General features: G+C 45.4%; 2 protein-coding genes across 7 annotated transcripts in view; one reads left to right on the top strand and one right to left on the bottom strand.

The window, feature by feature from the left end:
• Positions 1 to 2,490: 2,490 nt before the first annotated feature.
• On the bottom strand, positions 2,491 to 22,861 carry ENO1 (enolase 1). 2 transcript variants are annotated; one of them, XM_075121011.1, is made up of 12 exons: positions 22,716 to 22,861; positions 16,567 to 16,660; positions 13,610 to 13,705; positions 10,808 to 10,866; positions 9,450 to 9,519; positions 8,820 to 8,953; positions 7,925 to 8,147; positions 5,721 to 5,918; positions 5,117 to 5,318; positions 4,637 to 4,745; positions 4,039 to 4,097; positions 2,491 to 2,957 (listed from the first exon to the last, which is right to left on the bottom strand). In XM_075121011.1, exons 2-12 carry the CDS (start codon positions 16,649 to 16,651, stop codon positions 2,888 to 2,890), a joined length of 1,305 nt encoding a protein of 434 aa, XP_074977112.1. In that variant the 5' UTR covers positions 16,652 to 16,660; positions 22,716 to 22,861; the 3' UTR covers positions 2,491 to 2,887. The 2 variants fall into 2 exon arrangements, with proteins under 2 accessions (XP_074977112.1, XP_048680778.1); XM_048824821.2 differs by lacking the exon at positions 10,808 to 10,866 and adding an exon at positions 10,453 to 10,511.
• CA6 (carbonic anhydrase 6) overlaps positions 21,892 to 23,187 on the top strand; it is a 47,312-nt gene continuing 46,016 nt past the window's right edge. For all 5 annotated transcript variants that reach the window (XM_048824820.2, XM_075121009.1, XM_075121010.1 and 2 more), the window contains exon 1: positions 21,892 to 22,092. The gene's annotated coding sequence lies outside the window, so the exon portion shown is untranslated. The remainder of the gene's footprint in view (positions 22,093 to 23,187) is intronic.

The following is a 23,187-nucleotide window of genomic DNA, read 5'->3' as shown; positions in this document are numbered from 1 at the left end:
CTACCTTCTGCCGATGACTCCAGCTAACACTGTGGCTTAGGCTTCTGACACTTGGCTATGACCCTTAGCTTCACTCCTGGGCCTGCCCCCATCAGTTTTCAGTGCTAACTGGTAGGCTGAAGTCTTGTTGCAACCACGAGACCAGGCTGCCCGGACTTAGTTGCTGACATTAACATTATTTGAGTTTTCAATATGTTGCTTTTGTCAGGATCCCAGGACTCGCATTTGCTTCAGAGGAAACCATCCCCAAATAGCACAAGGGCTTTTCTGCCTGTGCAGTGTTGTTAATTCAGCCTTCTTTGTGTTTCCTGTTCTGACATTCTGGAATTAGGAATTGTGAGGTTGGAAGCCTGCAATGGGGAACTGAACTGAGACACGCACAGGACAAAAAAAGGGTTTACATTAAAAATATTTAGGTAGAGAGTAATGGAGTGTTTCAGCTGTAATGAATCAATCCTCACCACATACTTGGTGAAGATAATCAGAATTTCAACAGATGGGGAGACTAAGACATGGAGCATTTAAATGGCTTTTCCAGGTTCTCAGGGGGAATCCAGAAGCAAAGCCAGAAGTAAAAGAGGTGTTCCCTGATCTCAGTGGACAGTGAGTTAGTAATAATTAAAAAACACATTCACTGCTGCAGATGAGACTAGATGCTGATGCATGGTTGCAGCCATGCATATTTGTCATCTACAGATTATATAGGGTAATGCTAATATTACAGGTTTCAGAGTAACAGCCGTGTTAGTCTGTATTCGCAAAAAGAAAAGGAGGACTTGTGGCACCTTAGAGACTAACCAATTTATTTGAGCATAAGCTTTCATGAGCTACATTTGCATCCGATGAAGTGAGCTGTAGCTCACGAAAGCTTATGCTCAAATAAATTGGTTAGTCTCTAAGGTGCCACAAGTCCTCCTTTTCTTAATGCTAATATTCTGGCTTTTAAAAATCTGATTTCATAAGACTACTGCTGAAAGACTTTTTTTTTTTAAAACAGCAAAGAAATTCTTAGACATCCAGCTTTTTAGTTAAGCATTTATTTTAAAATAAATCTGCTCCTGTTTAAGTGGTGTCACTCCTATCATACAAGGCTAATTTAAAGATCTTAAATACACCTGCATTTTAATAGGGAAACCAGGTAATTTGTTTTTTTTTTAAAAAACCATTTATGAATACAGCAATACACCACAATGTTCACAAGGGGGCATTATCACTCTCTGTGTGGGTAAATAGTTTTCAGTAATAGGTATTTTAATGTGCTGAAATTGAAAGACAGTTATTACAGAGAATTGGCAAGAAGGAGATTTATCTCTCCCTGCAAGCCAGCCATTAAGGAAAATAAAAACTGCTCAGAGCAATCCTTCCTCCTTTCTGCACCACCTGATGTGTTTTTGCTGTCTCCTGGGAAGTTCAATAACATTGTAAAATCCTGCTCTGGGGGTACTATGCAGAATCCAGCCACAGAGGATTAAAGTATCTAGTTTTCACTTGCTAAGCCTGGGAAGGAAACCAAACCCCTTTTCCTCACAGCAATAAATGTCCTGCCAGGAAGATAAAACAGACACATATTTTGCTAATACTGCCATCATGTCTTCTCAGTGTCAGGCAGGCCAAGTCACCCTGTGCAGAAAACTACAGGGTCTTGGGAGTTTAAACAAATATTTGGCAAACACTTGTTCCCTTGCAAGAGGATGAGAAACTACATGGATTGGTGGAAAGGGAGTCCTATGAACTAGGGAAGTAATGCCTTGCATCAGTGCTAGGAGACATTGTGGAAAGGACCAAACAACTGCTATTACATGGCTAGTCCTGAAAGGTGATCCTTACAGTTTGAAAAATTTATCAAACCAGCCGAAGGAAGGTGGCACACAAGGACTTCTGGCCACATTACCAGGGCTGTTCTGGACTATACGAGTTAGATGCACCTGACCAAATCTGCATCTGTATTTCTGCTTAAAGCTCACTCTGCTCTCTCCAACCTCCTACAGCTAAAGCACCCAAACGTGAAACAAAATACAGTGGTATTGAAGAGGTGTAGGCATATGAAGCCTTATTGACCTCCAGGCATGTAAACAGTTTGCACTGAATGCTGAAAATAAACAAGTGATTGCAACTCTTATACCAACTTTCAGGGGTGGGAGAGCGAGAACATGCACACTATGAGGTGAGGAGACTGCAAGAGTTCAGAGAATGCCCCAAAGCTCTCTCCTCATGAGAAAGCCCTGTTTTCAAGAGGAGCTAACTTGGCTAAGTGAATTCTCAGCAGCAGTGTGGCACATCACTAGATGTGCTGGGAAATCGATCTGTGAAGGGCAAACACAGCTAAGCTGCAGCTTTTTGTGGGGACAACGAACACCATGCATGCCACTAGCCAGGACCCACAATAGGAGAGCCTTCAGCAGTAGGTGTGCGCGCGCACAGACTAGGGATAGGGTAGGGGTGCACGCCAGTGAGACTTCTCACGGAATAACTCCAGGCAACACTCACTGCTGGGCTGTTTGATGCTTTTATTTGCCTCACATAACACTACTATTTCCTGTTTGCAGGAACCTCAGGCTGCACTGCAAGTTACACAGCTCCACACACTTAAACAGGGGGAAGTATAGGTTTATGCCCACACTCAGCAAGGTCAAAGTGGGGTCTTAAAACATGGTTCAAATTTTTTAAATACACAAAACCCCCAGAGGGACTGTTCTACAGAAGCATCAAAGCGCTTAAGAGCAACAGGTAGAGCTGGGGAACACTAGGTGAAATACAGTCTAGGGTGAGAGGCCCTGCAAACTGGTCTTGTTCCTTCAGCTGCCCTTCTTTCTAATACAGGTAAATAATGGTCTAATCAGGTGACTAGTGCTTTAAACCAGAACCAGGGCTGTCTGACCCGCGGAGCTTAGTTGATACGGGGGTTCCTGAAGTTCCTGCCGGCAAAGCGGGCCTTGCTTCCGAGTTCCTCCTCAATTCTGTTTGGGAAAAGAGGGGGACCAAACAAAAGAGAAAGGAGTGTAAGCACAGAACGTGGTACATCTATTCACAAGACTGCCTGGCTGGACTGGCAGCAACAACAGTGAGGAAGCAAAACCCACCCACAGAGTAGTACTGTAGAGGACAGTGATCTCACCACACACGCTTGAAGCCCTCCCTGTGACATTTCTGCCACAAAACCGAAGTTCAGCAGCCAACACAAGCTAGCGTGCATTACACTGTGCCACTGGTCATATGCGGTTTCCAAATATGCAGCTGAATTTGGGCTTGTCTTTTTGTGGGGCACAAGCACCTTGGCGAGGGACAGTATTTTCCTTCATGTCATACCCATGGAGGAGTCAAGAGTCTGCTTAGTAGCTGACCACATGCATTGCATGCTGTGCCCCACCCAGCTATGGACAAGACATTCTGCTGACCTTCACATGAACAGTTAACGTCTACACCTCATGCCAAGCAACTCTCGGGTATTGCAGGATACTTCCTAACTATAATCTCCCTGTGGTGTATTCAGTGTGTTTAAGTGCAGTGCCGTCCATACCAAGGGCAATGACTCCAGTTGCTGTCAAGGCATGGCATAGCATAAGCAGCACAGACATTGGCTGATTATGTTTTCTGGGCTAAAAGTGGTAGCATTTCATAGAACTAGGGTTGCCACAGGTCACGAGATAAGGGCTTCTTCATTTGAATAGAGGGACCAAGCTGTGGCTACACCACCTATGTTTATAAGCCCACAGGGGCAACATGGAAAGTTCTACAAGGGCCAGCTAGGGACCCCCCAAATCTTTGAGGCACTTAGCCCTTTGTATTTGGTCAGTCCAGAATGCATGGCAGCACCCACTGGTCTCCCTACAGTCAGCTAGGAAGGTCTTAGCCAGTGGTAGCTTGTGCCCTAGCATGGCAATGGAGACTGCTCTGGTTCCACTGGACTCTTGGAGAGCCAGCACAGCATCACCAGAGACCAAGTTGTCAGACGGACAATGTCTTATACCCTGTTCTTAGAGCAAGCCCGCAGGCTACTTAGTCCCCTTCCTCCCCACTCCAATCCAGAGCAATCCTCACCTCAGGAGCTGATTGTACTTTGCTAGACGCTCAGATCTGCAAGGGGCACCAGTCTTGATCTGAAAGAAAGGTCAGTAAGTTACTTTGGGGTTAAAACAGATCTGCTCTTAAGAGTTGAAGGTGTGAAGACAAATGCCCTCCTATGGTAGGAGATAAGAACAATCATGTCCTTAATAATAATAAATCGAGTTGAGCATGGTGGAAGGACAAACAATCAGAAGTTTGATCAGCTAACCTGAATTAAGCTGGGTGGAAATTGGATTCCAGTAGTGAATAGTGCACTCACTCATTTTATTGCTGGAAGTTACAGTATCAGGAAATCCTGGCACACCCACATGGATTAATCTGAAAGATTCCTCCCTTGTTTTAGTAGTGACATCACAAGGAAACAATATCTCCGCTTACTGAGAAAGAGCATCAGTATGTTTTGCCATAGCTACTATTACAGACTGGTGGCCTCCCATATAGCAATAGAGGGAAATCCTTGTGCCTCAGAGGTCATTAGGATCATCTATTTCTTGCTACAAAATGACTTCTGTTCTATGAAAGAAGGAAGCCAGGTGACTAGAGGGGGACCATTCCAGGTACAGACACTGACCTGTCCAGTGCAGAGACCAACCACCAGGTCAGCAATGAAGGTATCTTCAGTCTCTCCAGAACGGTGACTCACCATCACACCCCAGCCATTGGACTGGGCAAGCTTGCAGCTAAAGCAAGAGAAATAGGAGTAAGATTCTCACCACTCGTACGAAGGATACCAAGTATTGCTAATTACTGCATGATCCAGCTTCAGGTTTATTCAGTTAATGTTGATATTGGTGTTAAGGATGCAATGATGCACTGCCAAGAGAGTTATTCAGAGAAGCGAAACAGTCATCCAGCCCATTGCTTCATAGGCACTTGTGGCTGACTTGTTTTAAGATGTTTCAAGCACTGCACTGAATACTCTTCCATCAGGAGGCAGAAGACAGTTTTGTGTGTGTGTGTGTGTAAGTAATTCAGGTGGTATTTGAAGTGCAAGTACCTAGCCCCACAGTGATGTTATGAAGTTGGTCTGTATATCTGTAAGGTGACTTACGCCTGCAGGGATTCCATGACAGAGCCAATCTGGTTCACTTTGAGCAACAGGCAGTTGCATGATTTCTCCTCCACAGCTTTAGCAATACGCTTAGGATTGGTCACAGTCAGGTCATCACCCACCACTTGAACACCCACGCTGGCAGTGAACTTCTTCCAAGCTGACCAGTCATCCTGGTCAAAGGGATCTTCAACCGACACCACTGAGAAGGGAAGCAGAACGGGTATTTTAATTAACAGCCTCAGCATCCAGGAAGAGTTCAAGCCGTGGCACTTGAAATATCATTTAACAGAGTCTAGTGCTCCTAAAGGCAAAGCTAATTATAGCCAGGTGATGTTTAGGGTTATGACATCTACTTATGCACCTGACACCTCCCTGCTCAGGACTTTGCATAAGCAGCTTTGAAACTGCATCTACTATGAAGCAAATCCCAAGCACAGGATTAAAGGCTATTTTATGAACTGTTTAACCTCCACTCAAGCCCACTCAGTTTCTTTAGTTCTAGTGCACCAGTGCACCAAGAGGTGGTGGGAGGAGGAAGACCTGCCAGGGAGTACACCATCTATTACTGGCTGCCTGTTAACTAGCAGCATGTACCACTTACATGGGTAGCTCTTGATAAAGCTCTTGTACAGATCAGCCAGCTGGTCAGGAGAGATGTATCTGCTGGGGTCATCAGGAGACTTGAAGTCCAGGTCGTACTTTCCATCACGATAGAACTCTGAGGCAGCCACATCCATCCCAATGACCACCTTGTCAGTGTAGCCAGCCTTGCTGATCGCAGTCTTCAGCAGCTCCAGAGCTGAAAGGTTAGATAGTGGGTTATAATGAATTCCTGGGTAACACTTTTAACACCACTTTTGTAGAAAATGCATGCTGTAAGCCTCAAGATGATCCACATTCTATTACTATCTTATCCGGGGGGGCCTTGGGCAAGTCACTGACTTCTCCCCATCTGTAAAATGAGATTATTCCTTACCAGCCTTTTAGGGGTGTTACAAGGTCTTATTGACCAATGACTGTACAGCACCAGATACTCCTGGAGCATTTTACCACTTCATTTATCTTTATGATACCCCATATCAGCCTCAGAGAGATACTTAACAATCTTCACCCACCATTGACATGAAGCCACCTCTGAGGTGGAGTGCAACTGCCCATATCAACATCAGTTAACAATTAAAGGACAGGAAATGAATACCATTTCCAGTTTCAACTGCAGTGGGAATTTAGCTAGGCACGAAGTAATGGCCTGCCTGAATCCTGTCTAGTTTTAACTCCTGCAGAAGCACAGACAGAGCTGGTAAGGGGAAAGGTCCTGAGAGGCATTAATAGAAGTCAAAGTAGTAAATTTAGCCTGATGTTGAGTGGGACAGAAGAGGACTGTATTTCCCCTAGTGATCTGTCAGGATTCCAGTTACACACATTCCCCTCTTTTCCTTGGAAATGAGAGGTTATTTCTGACAGAAGGCACGGCTGCTGAATCCTCTAAAACATGATACCACTTGGCAGTCTGAAGAGCAAAGTGCTGGGTGATCACCATGCAACAGAAATACAAACCCATCCCTCCATGGCCTCTCCCAGATTTAGAGGCAAGTGGCTGCTGGACCGGCCAGACTGTGTACAGTAACAACTTTGATCAGTACTTTTTAGAAAAGTAAACAGTTGATATTAGAGTAGGGCAAGCTGCAAAAGCAGCAGCCGGTACTAACACAAGTCTGTGGAACTTCCAGAACTCAAAGAGTTGTGTTAATTGTTTGCTATTTATATTTAACCAGCAGCTTCATTTTTAAAAAATGCCAGTGTAGAAAACCAATAAACTGTCCATTCAGTACCATGAAGGGGAAGAAGCTGCCTGTAGAGTCAGAGACTCTGGGACTCTAGTGTTTGCTCAAGCATCTCTAATGTTGCTGAAGGGACTGCTATGTAGAGGTTGGACAGTTATGCACCATAATGGTTACAGTGAAAACTGTCAGTTACATTCAAAACTGAAACAGCTTCCTGCTGATGCAGAGGTGTTCAGTTCCCCTGTGGCTCAGAGGCTGCTCCCCTGCCACCGACTTGGCAGACACACAGCATTTGCTGGAGGCTCCTCGGTAAATGTATTTTCCATGTTGCTGGAAAGCAGATCCCCTTTCCCGGAGGCTTGTGCTGTCTCAGGGACTAAGGAATTGGAACAGAGGCCACCTTTGTTCCACTTCCCCAGCAGCTTTTCTTGCTCACTGATTATTACAGTGCAAGCTGTCCCTTCTCTCTGGAGCATTAGGAGACAGACCAGCCCCAGTGAAGTCTCTTCACTTATTTACTTTTGAGCAACAGCAACCTTAGGCATAAGAACTAGAAGAGTTTAACCACACTGCTAGCTGGGATGGGGTGTCCTCCACCCAGCATACATAGGAAATGAAATTTATGGAAAAATTATATCACCTTGTTAATCCACATGAATTCATGGAATGGAGCTACTAGTCCCTACCCGCACATGGCCAAGTATGTCTCCATCTCCTGTTGGCCATTTAGCCTTCTGGAGTCAGTGATAGGGGGCATTCAGTACACCAGCTTTGCACTGGAAGCCCTATGCGACTGGACCAGCCCTTCTGGGAAAATGGAAGGGGGATGGATGTATACTTCAGTGACCATTAAGAGTTAATAGAAAGGAAGAAGTCCCTCCACCAGAGATCAGCAAGACTGGTAGGCCAGTAGCCTGACATATTTGGAGCCTATGATGGGCTGAAGCAGCTGAGCCAGTTACACAGCCGTGCACACGACTGTTGGTAGAGTTCTATTTCTCCACCCATCTCTGCTTTGTACCTTCTTTGTTCTCCAAGATGTTGGGTGCAAAACCACCCTCGTCACCCACATTGGTTGCATCCTTTCCGTACTTCTCCTTGATGACATTCTTCAAGTTGTGGTAGACCTCAGCACCAATACGCATTGCTTCCTTGAAGCTCTCAGCACCAACCGGGAGGATCATGAACTCCTGCATGGCCAGCTTGTTACCAGCATGGGACCCACCATTGATCACATTGAAGGCCTTGACAGAAGAGAACAGAGGAAGAGTTAGCTACTCCACTTCGCCCTCCATCTTTAGCCATGACCAATACAGTGTAACTAAGCAGTGCAATGAGATATGCCCATTTCCCTTTCCACCAAACAAGCTGTCCAGAACACCCACCCTTATCCTGGACCTGTGGAAATCAACGGAAACACACCTACTGAATCATAGGTGTAGGATCAAACACCTGATCATTTGGACCCCATTCTACTATGCTGCTGGCTCACTCACCCTGGACATGGAATGCATTCTTATTCCGCATGAAACTCTTGCATGCTCTCCCTGAATAAGGAATCAAGGGAGAGTTGCACCTTAACTCTCCTGTCACTTGAGTTTACAATGAAGACCACCATGCATAGGTAGGTCTATTTCATCTGTGCTTTAAACCAAGGGTGACAATCCAGAAGGGTTCTACTAGGAGACCCTCAAATTCCTGAGGCCAAGAGATAGGCTGCTCTCCCAAATCAGAGTACTGTGCTAATGCATCTTGCATAGTCAGTCTTCAAAGGATGGGGAATGAGATTTTTCAAGCACACATGAGTTAGAAGCAAGAGGCCCTGTGAAAGTCAATGAGGCTTGTGCTCCTAAATCACAGAGGAAAATGCCACCCAGGCAGATTAAGTATCCAAATGTCTGACTCAGGAAACCTACAGGAACTGGCAGGATGACTTCTGGGTTTCCCGCAAGGTCAGCAATGTGACGATACAGGGGGACCCCCTTCTCAGCAGCACCAGCTTTGCACACAGCCAGAGACACACCCAGAATGGCATTAGCCCCAAACTTGGCTGAAACACAAAAACAAAACAATTACATGGTTTATATAGACAATGCCAATCCTCCTCAAAAAGCAACACCTCAGCAGCACTATTGTGATAACTGTTTTAAAATGTATAAACCACAAACTTATACAACTCCCCTTTCCTTCACTCCCACTCTAAGATAGCATGAAGTTCAGAGTAACTTACAATAGTTTAGACATGGAATTCTCACGGAAGTCTCTATGGGCACACGCACTGCCAGTATACATCCTAGTAGGTACACAGTACCTACAATCACAGCAGCAGAACTGATTGTGAAGTGGATGCCTTATTTCTTAACAGCTATCCCTTTACTCAATTAGAGATGGCCATCAACTACTTCAGCACCATGATGTAGGGTTAATCATAGATAGAGTACACTTCTCTTGGCCCTCCCAAACAACCTCAATTACTTTGCACCACAATGCGGCACATACCTGGTGCTGAAAAGGTACATCTGTGTGTTGTGGAAAAAGACACTTACACTTGTTTTCTGATCCATCCATCTCCAGCATCAGTTTGTCAATCTTCTCTTGCTCCACAACGTTTATGTTCTGCAAAGGGAAGAAGAGTGAAACCCCAAGAAATAAAGCCATGCTGTACAGTTCAAAGCAATCCCCCTTCTCCAGTGTCACCTACCTGTAGATTCCCCCCAAATTTCAGCTTCAAAACCTGTCACTAATTTGAGGTCAGATGATACCTCATGTGTATGTCCGGCAGATATGAAGAATTTCATGAGGGTAACTAAGTAGCAGCAGAGCTAAGAGGCTAGACATGCATTGTGATTGTATGTGAATTTCAGCTTCTAGCTAATTATAGTAGGACTTGAAGTTCAGTGGATACACCAAAGAGAGCCAATAGGAAACTCAAACCCTGGTGAATTCCAGCTGTCTTACTCTTGAACTTTGAAGGACACCCTTAAACATGCCTCATTTGAAGGACACTGCCCTTGGCCTCATCCTGGCCTGGCAGAGGAGAAACCAATGAAGGTTTATATTCCTCCTTTAGCAAGTACAAAGGTCCAGTGATCCTAGCTCAACGAGACTCTACACTCAAGAGTATGACTCCTTCAGACAAACTGAAGCTAAATATGAAACCAAACCCCATGCTTTCTTTAAAAGACAGCTGTCAGAATGAAGTGCCATTACATTTTCATTTTGAATGCTGGACACCAGGAATAAATATGCACTGAGTTCACCATTTAGACTGTTGTATGCAGCAACACATGCAACATTACCCCAGACTAAGTCACAGATGACCAGAACAAGTGATGCTATTCTGGCTAAGTTAGGGTTACATTTGCACTTTTTAATGGAAGCAGTTACTGGATTCAGAAGAGAGTTATTTTAGGTCGATTTGTTCTCATGCACTCATACACAGGCCAGCTACACATTAGCTACACATCCAGCTCCTTTAAAAAGGGACAAAAAAAATAGAGCTAGAAAATCTACTTGCGTTAAATGAGGTTAAACAACCAATGCTCCTACCTTGCTAATCAGTGCAGGTGCAATTGTTTTATTGATGTGCCCAACAGCTTTTGAGACACCTGGAAGGAACAAGCAAATCAATCACTAATCAAACACAGGCTAAGCAGGCATTAGTAGATGATCACTTGAAAAAAATCCAACCCCAATCACCTGTCATTCAGATTCTCCCCTAACAAAACCTTAGACTTGGTAGTGAAAGCTAAGTTCTTTCAGAAGGTGATCTCAGGTGAGTGGCAAGTTATATCATGAAAATAGCCATCCTCTAGGAATGCCTGCTGAAAGGTTAGTTTGCAAGACCATGCACTGGAGGAGTCTGTCCAAGTGACAGGTTGCAATAAACGCACATGACCATTACCTGAGTACAACACGCTGGAGCCAGGAACTCGTTAACATATTTAACAGCTCTGGATACACCTGACAGAAGTGAAATGGACAAGAGAGTAAAGGAAGAGATGAAGGCCCACAAAAGAACACAAAAGCAGACTGTGCAAATGAAGGAAGAAGTCACAAAAGTGCAGAGAAAGTTTCGCAGTAGTTTCAAAGATGAGCAAAATGCCCCATATTAAGCAACAGAACAGAAGCCAGCGGATTCACAAGGTAGTGGAAGTTGACGCATCTCCAGCCAGTCAGGTGGATTATTTCCCCCAGCAATGTCTCAATTCTAGAGTCCAGCCTTGAATTTGCAAACCTTCAGGTTCCTATTGGCTGAACATGCCAACTTCTGGATAAGGAGGCCATTAGGATACTTAAGGAGAAGGGCTGCTCCTGTAAGTGCATGTGGGGTGCCAGAGGAGGGGAGGATTTCTTCTTTGAGGGTTTAAACAAATAGACAACTGGGTGTTTAATATCTGCAACCCTGTCTTGTTTCGACTACTAGAGCACCATCATAATCCAGGCCTAGCTGAGGCAGAACCACTTTCTTTTACATTAGTGTCCTCTCAGTTGGAAGAGTGGTTAGTGTTACACTGAACATCAGACCCTACGTGCAGATATTAAAGCTTTGTCTTTTGCTGAAGCAGTTGGTGCCTGTACAAAATGCTGCATGTCAGCCAACATTTTCCTGGGATAAAAAAAATTATATATATGAATTAAAGAGAAATGGGGCTTCTGAACACAACACCACACGAATTCTCTACATGACACTGCACATCCCAGCTGTTCAACCTGCAGTCAAACACTCCACTGAGTCTATTGTGGCCACCAAGTATGCAATGACAGAAGACCAATCCACTCCCAAACCCAGGTAGGTTCTGCTTCTTTCCTCTATCAGCCAAGACCATAGTAATTAACTAGCCAACCAACACCAGCCTAGTGACACGGATAGCCTCCCCCATTCTCAAAGATGATCTGAGCAGACAAGTGCTTCAAATATTCCTTTGTTCAGAACACATGGAGCAGGTAAGGTAAAAGGCTGCTAAGCCTAGCAAAGCCTGATTAAATCTGCATTATTAAACAGCCCCTGATGACTTACAGAAGGCTTTCCAAAGCAATCTGTTTAGAAATATTTCTATTGTATTTCCTACATTCCACTCCTCTTTGTTCTTTATTAGTATCTTGGAGAGTCTGTTGGCTCCTGCTGCTTATTCCCTACCTGACATAAATAGTCTTCAGACATCAGACCTGTGGAAGATCATGTATTTTTTCAAACACAGGGCTATGACTCCAGATGCAAAATAAGCAGCAGGAGCAGATAAGCCCTTAAAATTATATTTGAACAAGAAAACTCTTAGCCACATGAAGCGTTTATGGGACCGTTTCCAAACGCCATATAGGCGGTTTTGTTAAGTTGTAGACAGCACAAGCTCTTCAATTCTTCCTAGGAGGCTTTTCTTAATCATACTGCCCAGACCAAGCTCTGCTTTGGTAATCTGGGCATATTTGAAGTTAATTTCATCTGAGCGGTGAGAGAGTAAGGACAAACAGTTCCATCTCCCCAGACCAGAGTCGAAGAAATCTTGACTGCAATGGAGTTTATGAAGCACCATAGAGGCCTCCAACCTTTCCACTTAAAAATACCAGCCCCTCAAGAGTCACGGGACTATCTTCAGTGTTATTTGATCACACTCCCATTTAACCAATCAATTTCCCAAGTGATTTACAATGAGAGAAAAAAGGGAGCTAAACCTAGCCACTCTTATGAGCCTTGGCAAGCAATTCGCTGAGAAGCAAGATGTTTTAGGATTACAAATGTGAAATTGCTCAAGAACTCTATTACCTAAATGCACAGGCTTTCTATACTATTTGATAGGTTCCCTTGGCACATGGGCTTTCACAGTGGTAGTGTATGGATATACTTTTTCAGACCCTTCCCAAAGGTCAGTTTAAAAGGCAACTATGCTTTCTATGAAAACCGAATTTGATCTTCTGTCCCAAACAGGTCACCGCAGACCATGAACAGTTGCACTGAACATTGGACAGCATCTGCAGACAGTCCAATGCTCACATGCAAGCTCTTTTGAGCTCGGCTCAGGACTGCTCTACCAGACACTCTTAATTTTAGATTCCATATATCATTACACCAATTGTTACCAAATGGTTCAGGGAAGAGAATGCTTCAAGCACTCACCCTACAAGCAGTCTTCCATTTCTATGAACGATCTTTGTGATTAACTGGCAAATAAGGATAATGGGCTATTGGGGGTAGGTTGTTTAGATGCCCATTAGCCTGAACGCATTATTATCTAGCACAGAACAAGTGCCCTGAGGTGTGTCAACATGCAGTGCAGCAAAGTGGGGTAATGAACTTGCCTACTCCATACTGTACTAGAATGCCATGACCAGCTAACAAAAAAACCCCCAACAAACAAAGTGACTGAGCTCTATATACTTAGGCATATACAACAATCTCCGGCTCTTATTACGGCTAATTTTCTGAGGAAATAGGCATCCACTGCTCCCATTGTCTTCAAGAGGAGCTGTGTGGGTATACTACACTTTTGAACAGTATTGGAGCACTTCTGTGCAATGGGTCAACTGACTTGCTGTTAAGGGATTGCAAGTTAGCCAGTAACCATGTGCTAAGTGAAGGGGGATGTGATGGAAATATAAAGATGCCAGCATACTACCTATGGCAACAGCACTGGTGCATGAGTGTTTGCAGCAACATCTCCAGCAGAACCGCTGAGGCTGGACCCTGGAAAGGAAAGAATGGATTTACCTTTTCCCAGGAAGCGAGTCTTGTCATTGTCACGAAGCTCCAGAGCCTCATAGATTCCAGTGGAGGCACCACTAGGTACGGCAGCTCTAAACAGACCTGAGTATAGCAGGAGAGAAGAGAGAACAATCTCAGCATGGCAAGATCTAGGGAGGTTCTGCCTCTTCTTTATCCCAACCTAAAACTATGAGTATTGCAGCACCGGGAATGCTGCTCCCTCCACACTATGAGGTCTCTCTCCTGGATCAGGAAGAGTTACTCTTCCGAGTCATGCTTGGGCAACACAATAAGCCAACTCAGGCTGCTCAATGTGCAGATGGGCTGAATATCAAGACTGACAGCTTGCTGGATGGATGGTATTGAGTCAGGAAAAGCCCATCCATCATCTGATTAAGCCACGCTTTCCCAGATGAGCTAGGAGTTGGAGGTATCTAGCTTAACAGTGGTATTATTTCCTAAGTCCCCCTCCTCAAAAAAGAAATCCAAAAAACTTAAAACAAAAAGCACCATTGCCAGGGCTGGCCCACTAGTTCTATGCAGAGAACCTAAATTGAATCCCTTGCTCTTGGGCGAGCAGGTGTTTGGCGTGGGGCTGGGAGGGGAGGAGGGCATCGGGAAGATTGAGTGTGCTACATAATGCTCAGCATCACCATCACTGTGCCCCGGGGAAGCAGACAAAGGTTTCATCATCTCATCAGGCAAGGTCACTCTTCAGAAGCAGGCAAAGTGGTTTAGACAGACAGAGCCGTGGCTGAAGGTTTCAGATCAGCACCCCAATTTACCAATTGAAGCCCAAGGTTAATGTGTGCCCTGAAGATGTGTTAAGCTGTGGCTCAATTGGGGGAATGGAGATGGGAGAGATAAGGGCACGTCATCCTATGGAGGATGTAGTCCCCAGAGATGCTATCTGGTCATTTGAGGGGAAGACCCCTCAAGGTGGGCACAAAACTGTAGACATACCACTCTTCTAGCTGAGGATGTTACCCTGCAGAACAGAACATGGAGAGTACTAGAGTTCATCCAGTCTCTGGAGTGATATGCCAGCTTTGATTTCTCTAGCCTTCCTCCCTCAAGCAGAAGTCTGATATGGAATGTCATTAAGAGAAGGCATTCATCTTTCCAGGCAGAGCTAAGCTGTTTGGTTAGTGCATTACAGCTATTGTGATTGCTCATTCCAAGCCACGCTTGTATGGGTTTGTTCAATGGAAGTGTCTGATCTTGTAAGAGATGGCGCAATAAGTAACAAAGACCCAATGAGTAAGGGTGGAGGGAAAAGGCCTTGCAGCAACCAAAACAGATGAAGGATGTTAGATATACAAACACAATTACAGCTAAGCAGCTGTCTAGTCATGTCTGTGTCCACACTAAACAGCTACACAAAGTTACAGCAAAGGGAAGTGTGTTGGCAGATGTCATTAGGCAGGCAGTGCAGCAAGAGACCTGGAGCAGAGCTAACTGCAACGCAAGAGAGATAGCCACAACTTCCTCTAATTAAGCAGAGAGAGCTTCTAGAGGGAAAGCAAGAATGTACATGCATAGAGCTGAGTTTGCCAAAGCCCAATGTTGCGGGAGTTGTGAAAGCACAGCAGAGCAAGGGACATTGGTAGTTGTTAAAGTGGGGGAAATAAGGCCCCCCACTTACACTGGGATTTTGCTCCAGCTACACCATCCATGAAGCTTATCCTAGTTTCAAGCAGAAATCCCCATTGATGCAAATGCTAGAGGTCTGAATTAATGAAGTACAAACTGCTGCACTATTGATGTGTCTTGTCCTTCTTAGTTTATTTTCCTGGTGCTCCTACTTATCTGTGGTTGGGAAGCCTTACATAGAGAGGGAAAGTCCCAGCTCTGTTCAAGACATGACCATAGTACATTTGAAGAAAACACCTCATTGTCCATGCTCAGATTAATTATGCCACTGAATCCATATAAATAGAATAGGATAAAGATCTTTCTTATAGCTTCAATCATCACTGCAACTTAACGTATTCAGTATAGAATTAGGTGAAGAGCGTTTCATTCTCAATTTGGGTTTGCACTTTCCTATCAGTGCTAGCTTAGGAGAAGTTCAGATTCTGAGACCCATTCACCTTCTCTCTACCACTCATCAGCTCTTCCAGCAGCTAAATCTCAATGCTGCACTTCACAGGAAGTCCTATGGCTACAGATACTCACATCAAATACATGATTACAGGATCATGCAGAAGAGGCTGGGAGAGGAACCCCGCAAGTGCACACATTCAGTGCCAGAGAGAAAACAAGTGTAGTGACAAGCCATTTAAAATTTGTATGATTCTCCCATGCCTCAGTGTGGCTTAAATGCAAGAGTTTCTAGCCCTAATCTTGGGGGGGGGGAGGGGGGCGCCCACGCCTACAGTTCCTTCCTGGAGTTACACTAGAGATGAATTTTTCCCTTATTATTCATGAAGCCCAACTCAAGCTGACCACTATTTGTAAAGTAATTTGCTGTTTAAAATTATGCTAGCATACATCAGGTTCCTAACAAAGCCAGCAAGACCAATAACTAAAGAGATTAGATTCCCCCGGCACAGAAATACTGGGCTGAGATGTGTTCCTTTCTATCACAATACGGTACACCTGGAGATTTCAGCTTTTCCCATTTAATTAGGGAGCTTTATCTCATCCATCCTAGGAGACAGAACAGACTGAAATAGATAGGGCTTTAAAGCACCACTTTTCACTTAAGTTTTGGCTGCTATCCTTGTTTGTTTGCATCCCTCTCCTCTAAATATCCTCCCATATAAGTCAGCCTCAGACCCCAAGCAAGCAGGAGGCCCATGAAGAATGAAAGGAGTGTTCACCACAGTATGTACACAACACTGAACTCTCATTCTTGGCAGTGAGGTTTTGTACCAATCATCTTTCTACTTCGACTGATGTAGGCAGCCCAGACTGATATGTGGCAGGAGTAGATGGACCTAGGCAGAAACAAGACTCACCTTTGCTGGTATAGAGGTCTACCTCAACAGTGGGGTTCCCACGTGAGTCAAAGATTTCACGAGCATGGATCTTGAGTATGGACATTTTGAGTATCTGCCAAGAAAAAAAAAAAGATTTAATATTCTGAAAGACAGACACGGCACAGGAACCCTTAGTACCACTAAAGGTCATGTATGCAGTTCCATAAATATTGCTAGTCACTTTTTTTTTTTTAAAGTTCCTGTTCGCACAGGAGAAAGCCACCATCAAATCTCTTCCCTCTGCTAAGGTGTCAGTTATGAGTTTGAGGAAGCATAACCTGTTCATTCAGGCTAGGATTTTCCAAGGAGCCTAAGGCAGTGAGATACCTAATTCCTTTAGGCTCAATTGCCTTAGACTCCTTAAAAGATACCACTCTTAGATAATAATGAAGCAACACTGACACACAGGAACTAGCTGAAACCACTTTTGTTGAGAGAGACTTCAGTGCAGGAGCTCCCATTTAGCACATGAAAGAGCAGATTCTGGGACCTGAATGGAACCAAATCCTGAAATGGAAAGAGGCAGCTACGTGTGTTAATTAGTTATGTTTCTAGTCAAGGGCAAGTTCCTGTATGGCTAGCTTCCGCTGCATTTGATATGAAGTGTGTTAATGGTGTTCTCCTCCATTTGGAGGAAGAACTTTTGTTTCACATCTAGTTTTCTGCATACATTTTTTTCCTTGTCCAAAAAACCCACAAGCAGCAGGAAGTGATCCTTCAATCAAGGACCTGTTGACTTCTCATTGAGCAATACTGTGCTTTCACAGTGAATCTTGGAGCAACAGCTCACTAAGTGGAATAAGGATTCAGTCAGTTTTTATAAATACTACTCTCACTTCAAAAACAATGAGGAATACTTGTGGCACCTTAGAGACTAAAAAATTTATTTGGGCATAAAGCTTTCATGGGCTATTACCAGAGCAGCCATAATACACTCTGAAATCAGTCTCCATTTCAAGGTTTTTTAGTATCCAGCCATTCAGCTAAAGCCAGCAGCACGGATTAACTAGGGCAAACTACAGAGAAAACACCTTTCATATCTACCTCAGCTGCATTCCAAGGTAAATATCCAAGAAGGATATGCGGGCATGTCATTTCCTTGCATGGTGTTGCCTATTACAGGGCTAAGCTACCTGCTTTGTAACATTAACATTGCTCTAGCTTTAGCTGCGATGCTAAAAACCTTGCAAAGGAGATCATTTTTTGGGAAATAAATGTTTTTCCATTTTCAAGGTTAAAGAACATTTTAAATGTCCATCGTTTATTGTGCACCCCATCACTGGAGGTACTGTCAAACTGGCTGTGTTCCTATTTGCTACTCCCCTCAGCCCATTTGTTTGAGAACAGGCATTATTTACTGCAGTTATATAAGCTTGGCTATGTTTTAAAGCAACTCATGCAAGTGCCTGCGTGCCATGATTTAGCAGTGCGGTTAGTTTCTTTAAAGAGAGCAGAGCTTAGTCTCAAATAAAAAATATTGCATTAGACGGAAATAATTGTAAGCTAGTTTGTTTGGCAAATCAGTCATAGGTAGGGACAGCATACAGGAGTGATCATGAGTTGCCTTTGAGATGACAAAGGCTCAAGGGACAAGTGTTAAAATGCTGCGATTACAGGTCTGAGACTGATTTTGCCTTCCTTCTTTCAGGAGCTATCAGCTTCTTTCAGGAGCTATCCCTCTTCCCAAAATTATGTCCTTAATCTCTCTCCACTACAAGGTAAGAAGACAGCTTTGTTTAGTCCCTTTACTTTGAATCCTCTCTGGTTCATTTGACAGTGAGGTAGTAGAAAACCTGGGGATGAAAGGATTTTAATTCTATTTTTCTGCTCTATTGTAAGAGCCTTAAACTGAGCCATCAATTTTCAGAGGCAGGTCTGTATGAAGAGTCCTGGAGTTTTAGAACCCTGACCGCTAGCCCAATTGCAAGTATCGAGGTAATTAACATTCCCCCTCTTTTCCTTGCTGTTTTCCAGTGCACAGACCTCTACAATGCTGTTTAGTGGCCATCATGAAATACTGCCCTTCCTTGATGCAGGAATCCCTCCTTTATCCTAGAAAGGCTGCTTTTAAGCAAAGCTGATTAGGCTCTTGCATACGCTGTCTCTTACTTTCATTTTCAGGGCTGCACAATGATCAGAAAGCACCTGATCAGACACGCTACCTTTAGTGGGATATGCCAGTTTACATGGAAATCTAGTTAAACAACATGTAAACTGTTTCGTTTTTTTTTTTTTTAAAAAAAAGCAGACTTGTTACCAAGGAAATACTCATTATAAGCTTCCAGTGCGCTTGTCTCCCTCAGTTGAAATGATAACCAGGCATTAATATTACTTTATTACTCAAATGTCCTTGACAAGTGACCTCCCCAGAAGTCCCTCCCCTTCCTTAGCAGCTATGCTCAGTTTACAGCACTGCAGTATTTCAGACCTGTACCAAACCAGTTTTATTTTAACCCTTGATGAGCCTCTTCACCCCTGTCTTCACAGAGTCATTTTGCCCAGGAATGGTTGGTAGGGTACAGCATCTGTCTACAAGATACAGTCTGACTCATCATGAGCCCAGCGTAAATCATTTGCTTCCATGAACTGTCTGCTTGGACAACCGTGATTCAATCAACCACAGCTATAGAGGGAAAAAGAAGAACAAGCAGGAGCATGTCACAGCTGTGCTTAGGTCTGCTTGTGCTCATTTCATTGGTTACATAAGTGGGGAGACAGGGCTGTAAAAACAGGAACCCCCCCCCCCAGAGAGCATTCTGGAACACAGTAAGCTCACATTTACCATTCCAAGCCTCCAATGCTTCATGGCAGAACTAATCAGAAATAAGTCAAACCTGGGGAGTGGCTGTTTCATAAGTGACAGGTTTCAGAGTAACAGCCGTGTTAGTCTGTCTTTGCAAAAAGAAAAGGAGTACTTGTGGCACCTTAGAGACTAATCAATTTATTTGAGCATGAGCTTTTGTGAGCTACAGCTCATGCTCAAATAAATTGGTTAGTCTCTAAGGTGCCACAAGTACTCCTTTTCTTGTTTCATAAGTGATTTTCAAGTTACATATAGTCCCCCCCTTATTTCTGTGATCCACTCAGTCAATGGTCCCCTTAAGATGAGGGGATACCTGCATCCATTTAGAGAGGTGTGGTCTAGCATCTGGAAATTAAGGAGTCCCAAATTCTAATCCCACTGACGCACCAAATCCTTGTGTCCCTCATCCCATACTGTATACGGGGACAACACACCTACCAGATGGATAACAAGTACTACATGAATGCCTAGTGTACTTTATACTATTATACTAATTTACAGATTCTTGGGTCAGCTCTTCAAAGGAGGTGTTTTTACAGCAAACTGACCTTTACTACATGCATAAAGATTAAAAATAAGAACACTGTGCCTCCCCTCCACTAGGCTATACAGCAAGATACCTGACTTCAGTGAGGTATCTTGCTGTAAAAACTCCCTTTTTTGGCATTGAAAACATAGTCTAAAGGTAATGGACAGCCTTTGCAGATGCACATAACAGGCTATGGGACAATGAGATAATCCAAATCGTGGGGGTAAGCCCACCACAGAACCTTGAATGCCCTGCCACTGAAAATGCAACTGTACAGAATGAGAATTGCAAGCTATTTGTTGCAAAGTTGCATTTGGTCCTGAAAAGCATATCCTGGAGGTTTCTGCAGACTCACAAGGCTCCTCCCCAACCTTCCCTTACTCTCTGGATAAGACTGACATCACCCCCTCCAATTATGAACAGTTCCAGTAAGATTAGGCTCTGGCCTTTTACTTCCACTCTTTAGCATTCCAGAGAGGATAGGTATGGGTCACCAAGGAAGACTTCAACAAGGGTACCATCGGATTCCACCCCATGTCTTCCCCTCCCTCCGTGTATTCCTCATTCATCCCTATGCCCTAAGTGTGATGCAACTATGAGAATGCTGCTTGGCATCTATCATAGCAAGGAATGCAGGAAGTCAGGAAATAACAGACTACTCAAAATCAGTTTTTTAATAAAATGGAGATCAAGGACTGAATTGCCTCAATTTGTGGTTTTGGAAGTGAAATATCAATACTTCCCGTACAGCTCAAAACCCATATCCCTGCCCTATGACTCAGCATGTTAAGTAACGGAAAGAAATCTCTGAAGTCTGGATGACTAAAAACTTCTCCTGACTATCTGTACAAACCCCATGAAAGTCAAAAGGAGAATTTCCACTACTAGTTTTCACACTCAGACGAAGACTGTGGTAACCCCCGGCAAGTATTATGCAGCCACCTTTCTTGCAGTACTGTTCCAAAGATAAAAGCAACATTTAATTATTTTCACTATTAAGATTTCATAAAAACATACGAATGGCCATACTGGGTCAGACCAACGGTCCATTTGGGAACATATGTTGGTCAAGAATGTTGATCTAGAAATAAATTAAATATTTGAGAAGCAGAGCTGAAGGACAGCTACTGTTGCAAAAGAGGGAAAGGTTCAAAGCTGTAACCTACTACAGACAGTCACTGTTAATTAAAGCCTGCTGCAAAATACTCACTAGTCTGTACCCATCATGTTAACGGGTTTCAGAGTAGCAGGTGGGTTAGTCTGTGTCCGCAAAAAGAAAAGGAGTACTTGTGGCACCTTAGAGACTAACCAATTTATTTGAGCATAAGCTTTCGTGAGCTACAGAATCCGATGAAGTGAGCTGTAGCCCACGAAAGCTTATGCTCAAGTACATTGGTTAGTCTCTAAGGTGCCACAAGTACTCCTTTTTTTATCATGTTAACAGTTACTGAACTAAGGAACCACTCCTTTGCATGGTGATTCATTTTTCTCAGTAACAGGATGTCCACTCCTACTAAAAGTATTATAAGCATCATGAAAAAAGGGAGTAATAGGTAGAGCACATAGATTAGAATACTCTTGTGAGTCATGAGAAGCAGGCTGAAAAAAGCACCATTCCCATTGTGAGACCACATGCTGATTGGCCTGCAAGAGTCCTGCAACAGTCAGCATGGCCCAGGGGCCTACAGGCCTTGTAAATCAATACATAGCCCTGCAAGGTAAACCTGCATTGAAGGGGACTTGGTATGCTGCTGCTATGCCAGCTGCTTAACCCTAATATTTCAGCAGTACTGACTTTCCCTGGGCTCCACATGGCTTTGAACATTTGTCTGCGGACACTGTCTGGGAGTAAAACCCACACAACTAAGTGAAGTTTGGGGTGGGGGTTTTTTTTGGGGGGGGGGGGGGGCAGGGTGCGGGCAGACAGAAGAGCAGCAAACGGAAGGTGCAAAGAGGAAGTAGGAAGTCTCTTACCTAAGGAACGTTTCCTCCTAAACTGGTCAGTTTCACTGCCCCCCGGCCAAGAGATCCCTCAGATTAGCCCAGGGCACAAAGTACACACAAAACCTGATTTAACTGGGGAACGAAGCAGCCAGTGCCTTGTGGGGGTCTGACCTGCCCAAATGTCTCCCGGCCCACCAAAGCGCTGCACTGCAGTCACCGCGGAAACCAGGTCAGTGCACGGGGCACGTGTGTAGCCTCTGGTCGGGGCAGGGGAGGGCTGTAAAACGGAGCAGCCAGGAGCGCGTTTGAACGGACCGTGGCCGCCCGTCCCGCCTCTCACACGAGTCCCTGGGGTCGAGTCCCCCCCCCCCCCCCCGCGGGGCCGGCCGCAGACTCAGGCGGGGGCTGCAGGAGGCGGCGGGGGCGGAAGCCGAGGAGCCGGAGGAAGCGGTAGCAGCAGCAGCCGCGGCGCGGCGGGCGAGGCCCGTGCAACGGGCAGGGAAGCGAACATGGCACCAGCCCGCGCATCCCTCCCGATGCGGCCGCTGCTGTGCGCGGGCCGGCTGTGCCGCACCCTGGCTGCGGGGTGGGGGGGGGGGGGGGATATATTCTTCTCCCCACCCCCGGGGGGCGACACAGCCCCTCCTGCTGCCACGCACCCCTTCTTCCGGCGAGGGCAGCCTCCTGAGGTGAAGGGAGGCCGGGGGGGCGGCAGCATCCATTCCCCCCCCCCGCCGGCACCCTACTGGCATCCGCCCCCCCCCCAACTTGGTGCGCCCCGAGGCCGGGCAGCTCTCGTGCCCGGTAGGGGGAGGGGGGGGGGGGGGGCTGCAGCGAGGCCGCCCCGCTTACCTCAGGCGCAGCGGCAGAGGAGAGGGAGAGTCACGCGCAGCTCGCGCTCCAAGGCGACTGGGGAAGAGGCAGCCGGCTCGCGCTGGGCTATAGTCCCTCCCATGCAGATGAGGGGCGGCCCGGCCCGGCCCCGCCGCGGCTGGCCCTGCCCACTCGCCCGTCTCTGATTGGCCGCGCGGGGCTCGCGCCAGCCCTGAGGCGCGTGCGCTACGTGCCGGGCTGGGTGTGCAGTCATGGAAAAATCCCGTTCTGCTGGGCGCGGGCGGCAGCCCCTGCGCTCTCCGGCCGGCGCGGGGGGGGCGCCAGGCGGCCGGAGCGGAGAGCGCAGTTACACAGGGCCCCCGACCCCCCCCCAAGCCGCTCGTGGGGGGGGCCGTTTTGGTCTTCCACCCAAATACCGTTCATCTCACTGAGCGCGGACTGGTGAACAAGTGCCTTCGTGTGTGTCGTGCTGGTCCATTTTTTGGTTTGT

Source organism: Caretta caretta, chromosome 18 (genome assembly GCF_965140235.1).
Source record: "Caretta caretta isolate rCarCar2 chromosome 18, rCarCar1.hap1, whole genome shotgun sequence".
Taxonomy (NCBI): Eukaryota; Metazoa; Chordata; order Testudines; family Cheloniidae; genus Caretta; species Caretta caretta.
This window is presented reverse-complemented; position numbering and strand designations above follow the sequence as displayed.

Bases quoted from the DNA above. Each gene is read 5' to 3' on its own strand.
- ENO1 (XM_075121011.1), bottom strand. From the start codon at position 16,651: ATGTCCATACTCAAGATCCATGCTCGTGAAATCTTTGACTCACGTGGG. The intron at 8,954-9,449 runs GTAAGTGTCTTT...TTTGTGTTTCAG, and splicing joins GGATGGATCAGAAAACAAGT to CCAAGTTTGGGGCTAATGCC. The intron at 5,319-5,720 runs GTAAGTGGTACA...TTCCCTTCTCAG, and splicing joins CTTTATCAAGAGCTACCCAT to TGGTGTCGGTTGAAGATCCC.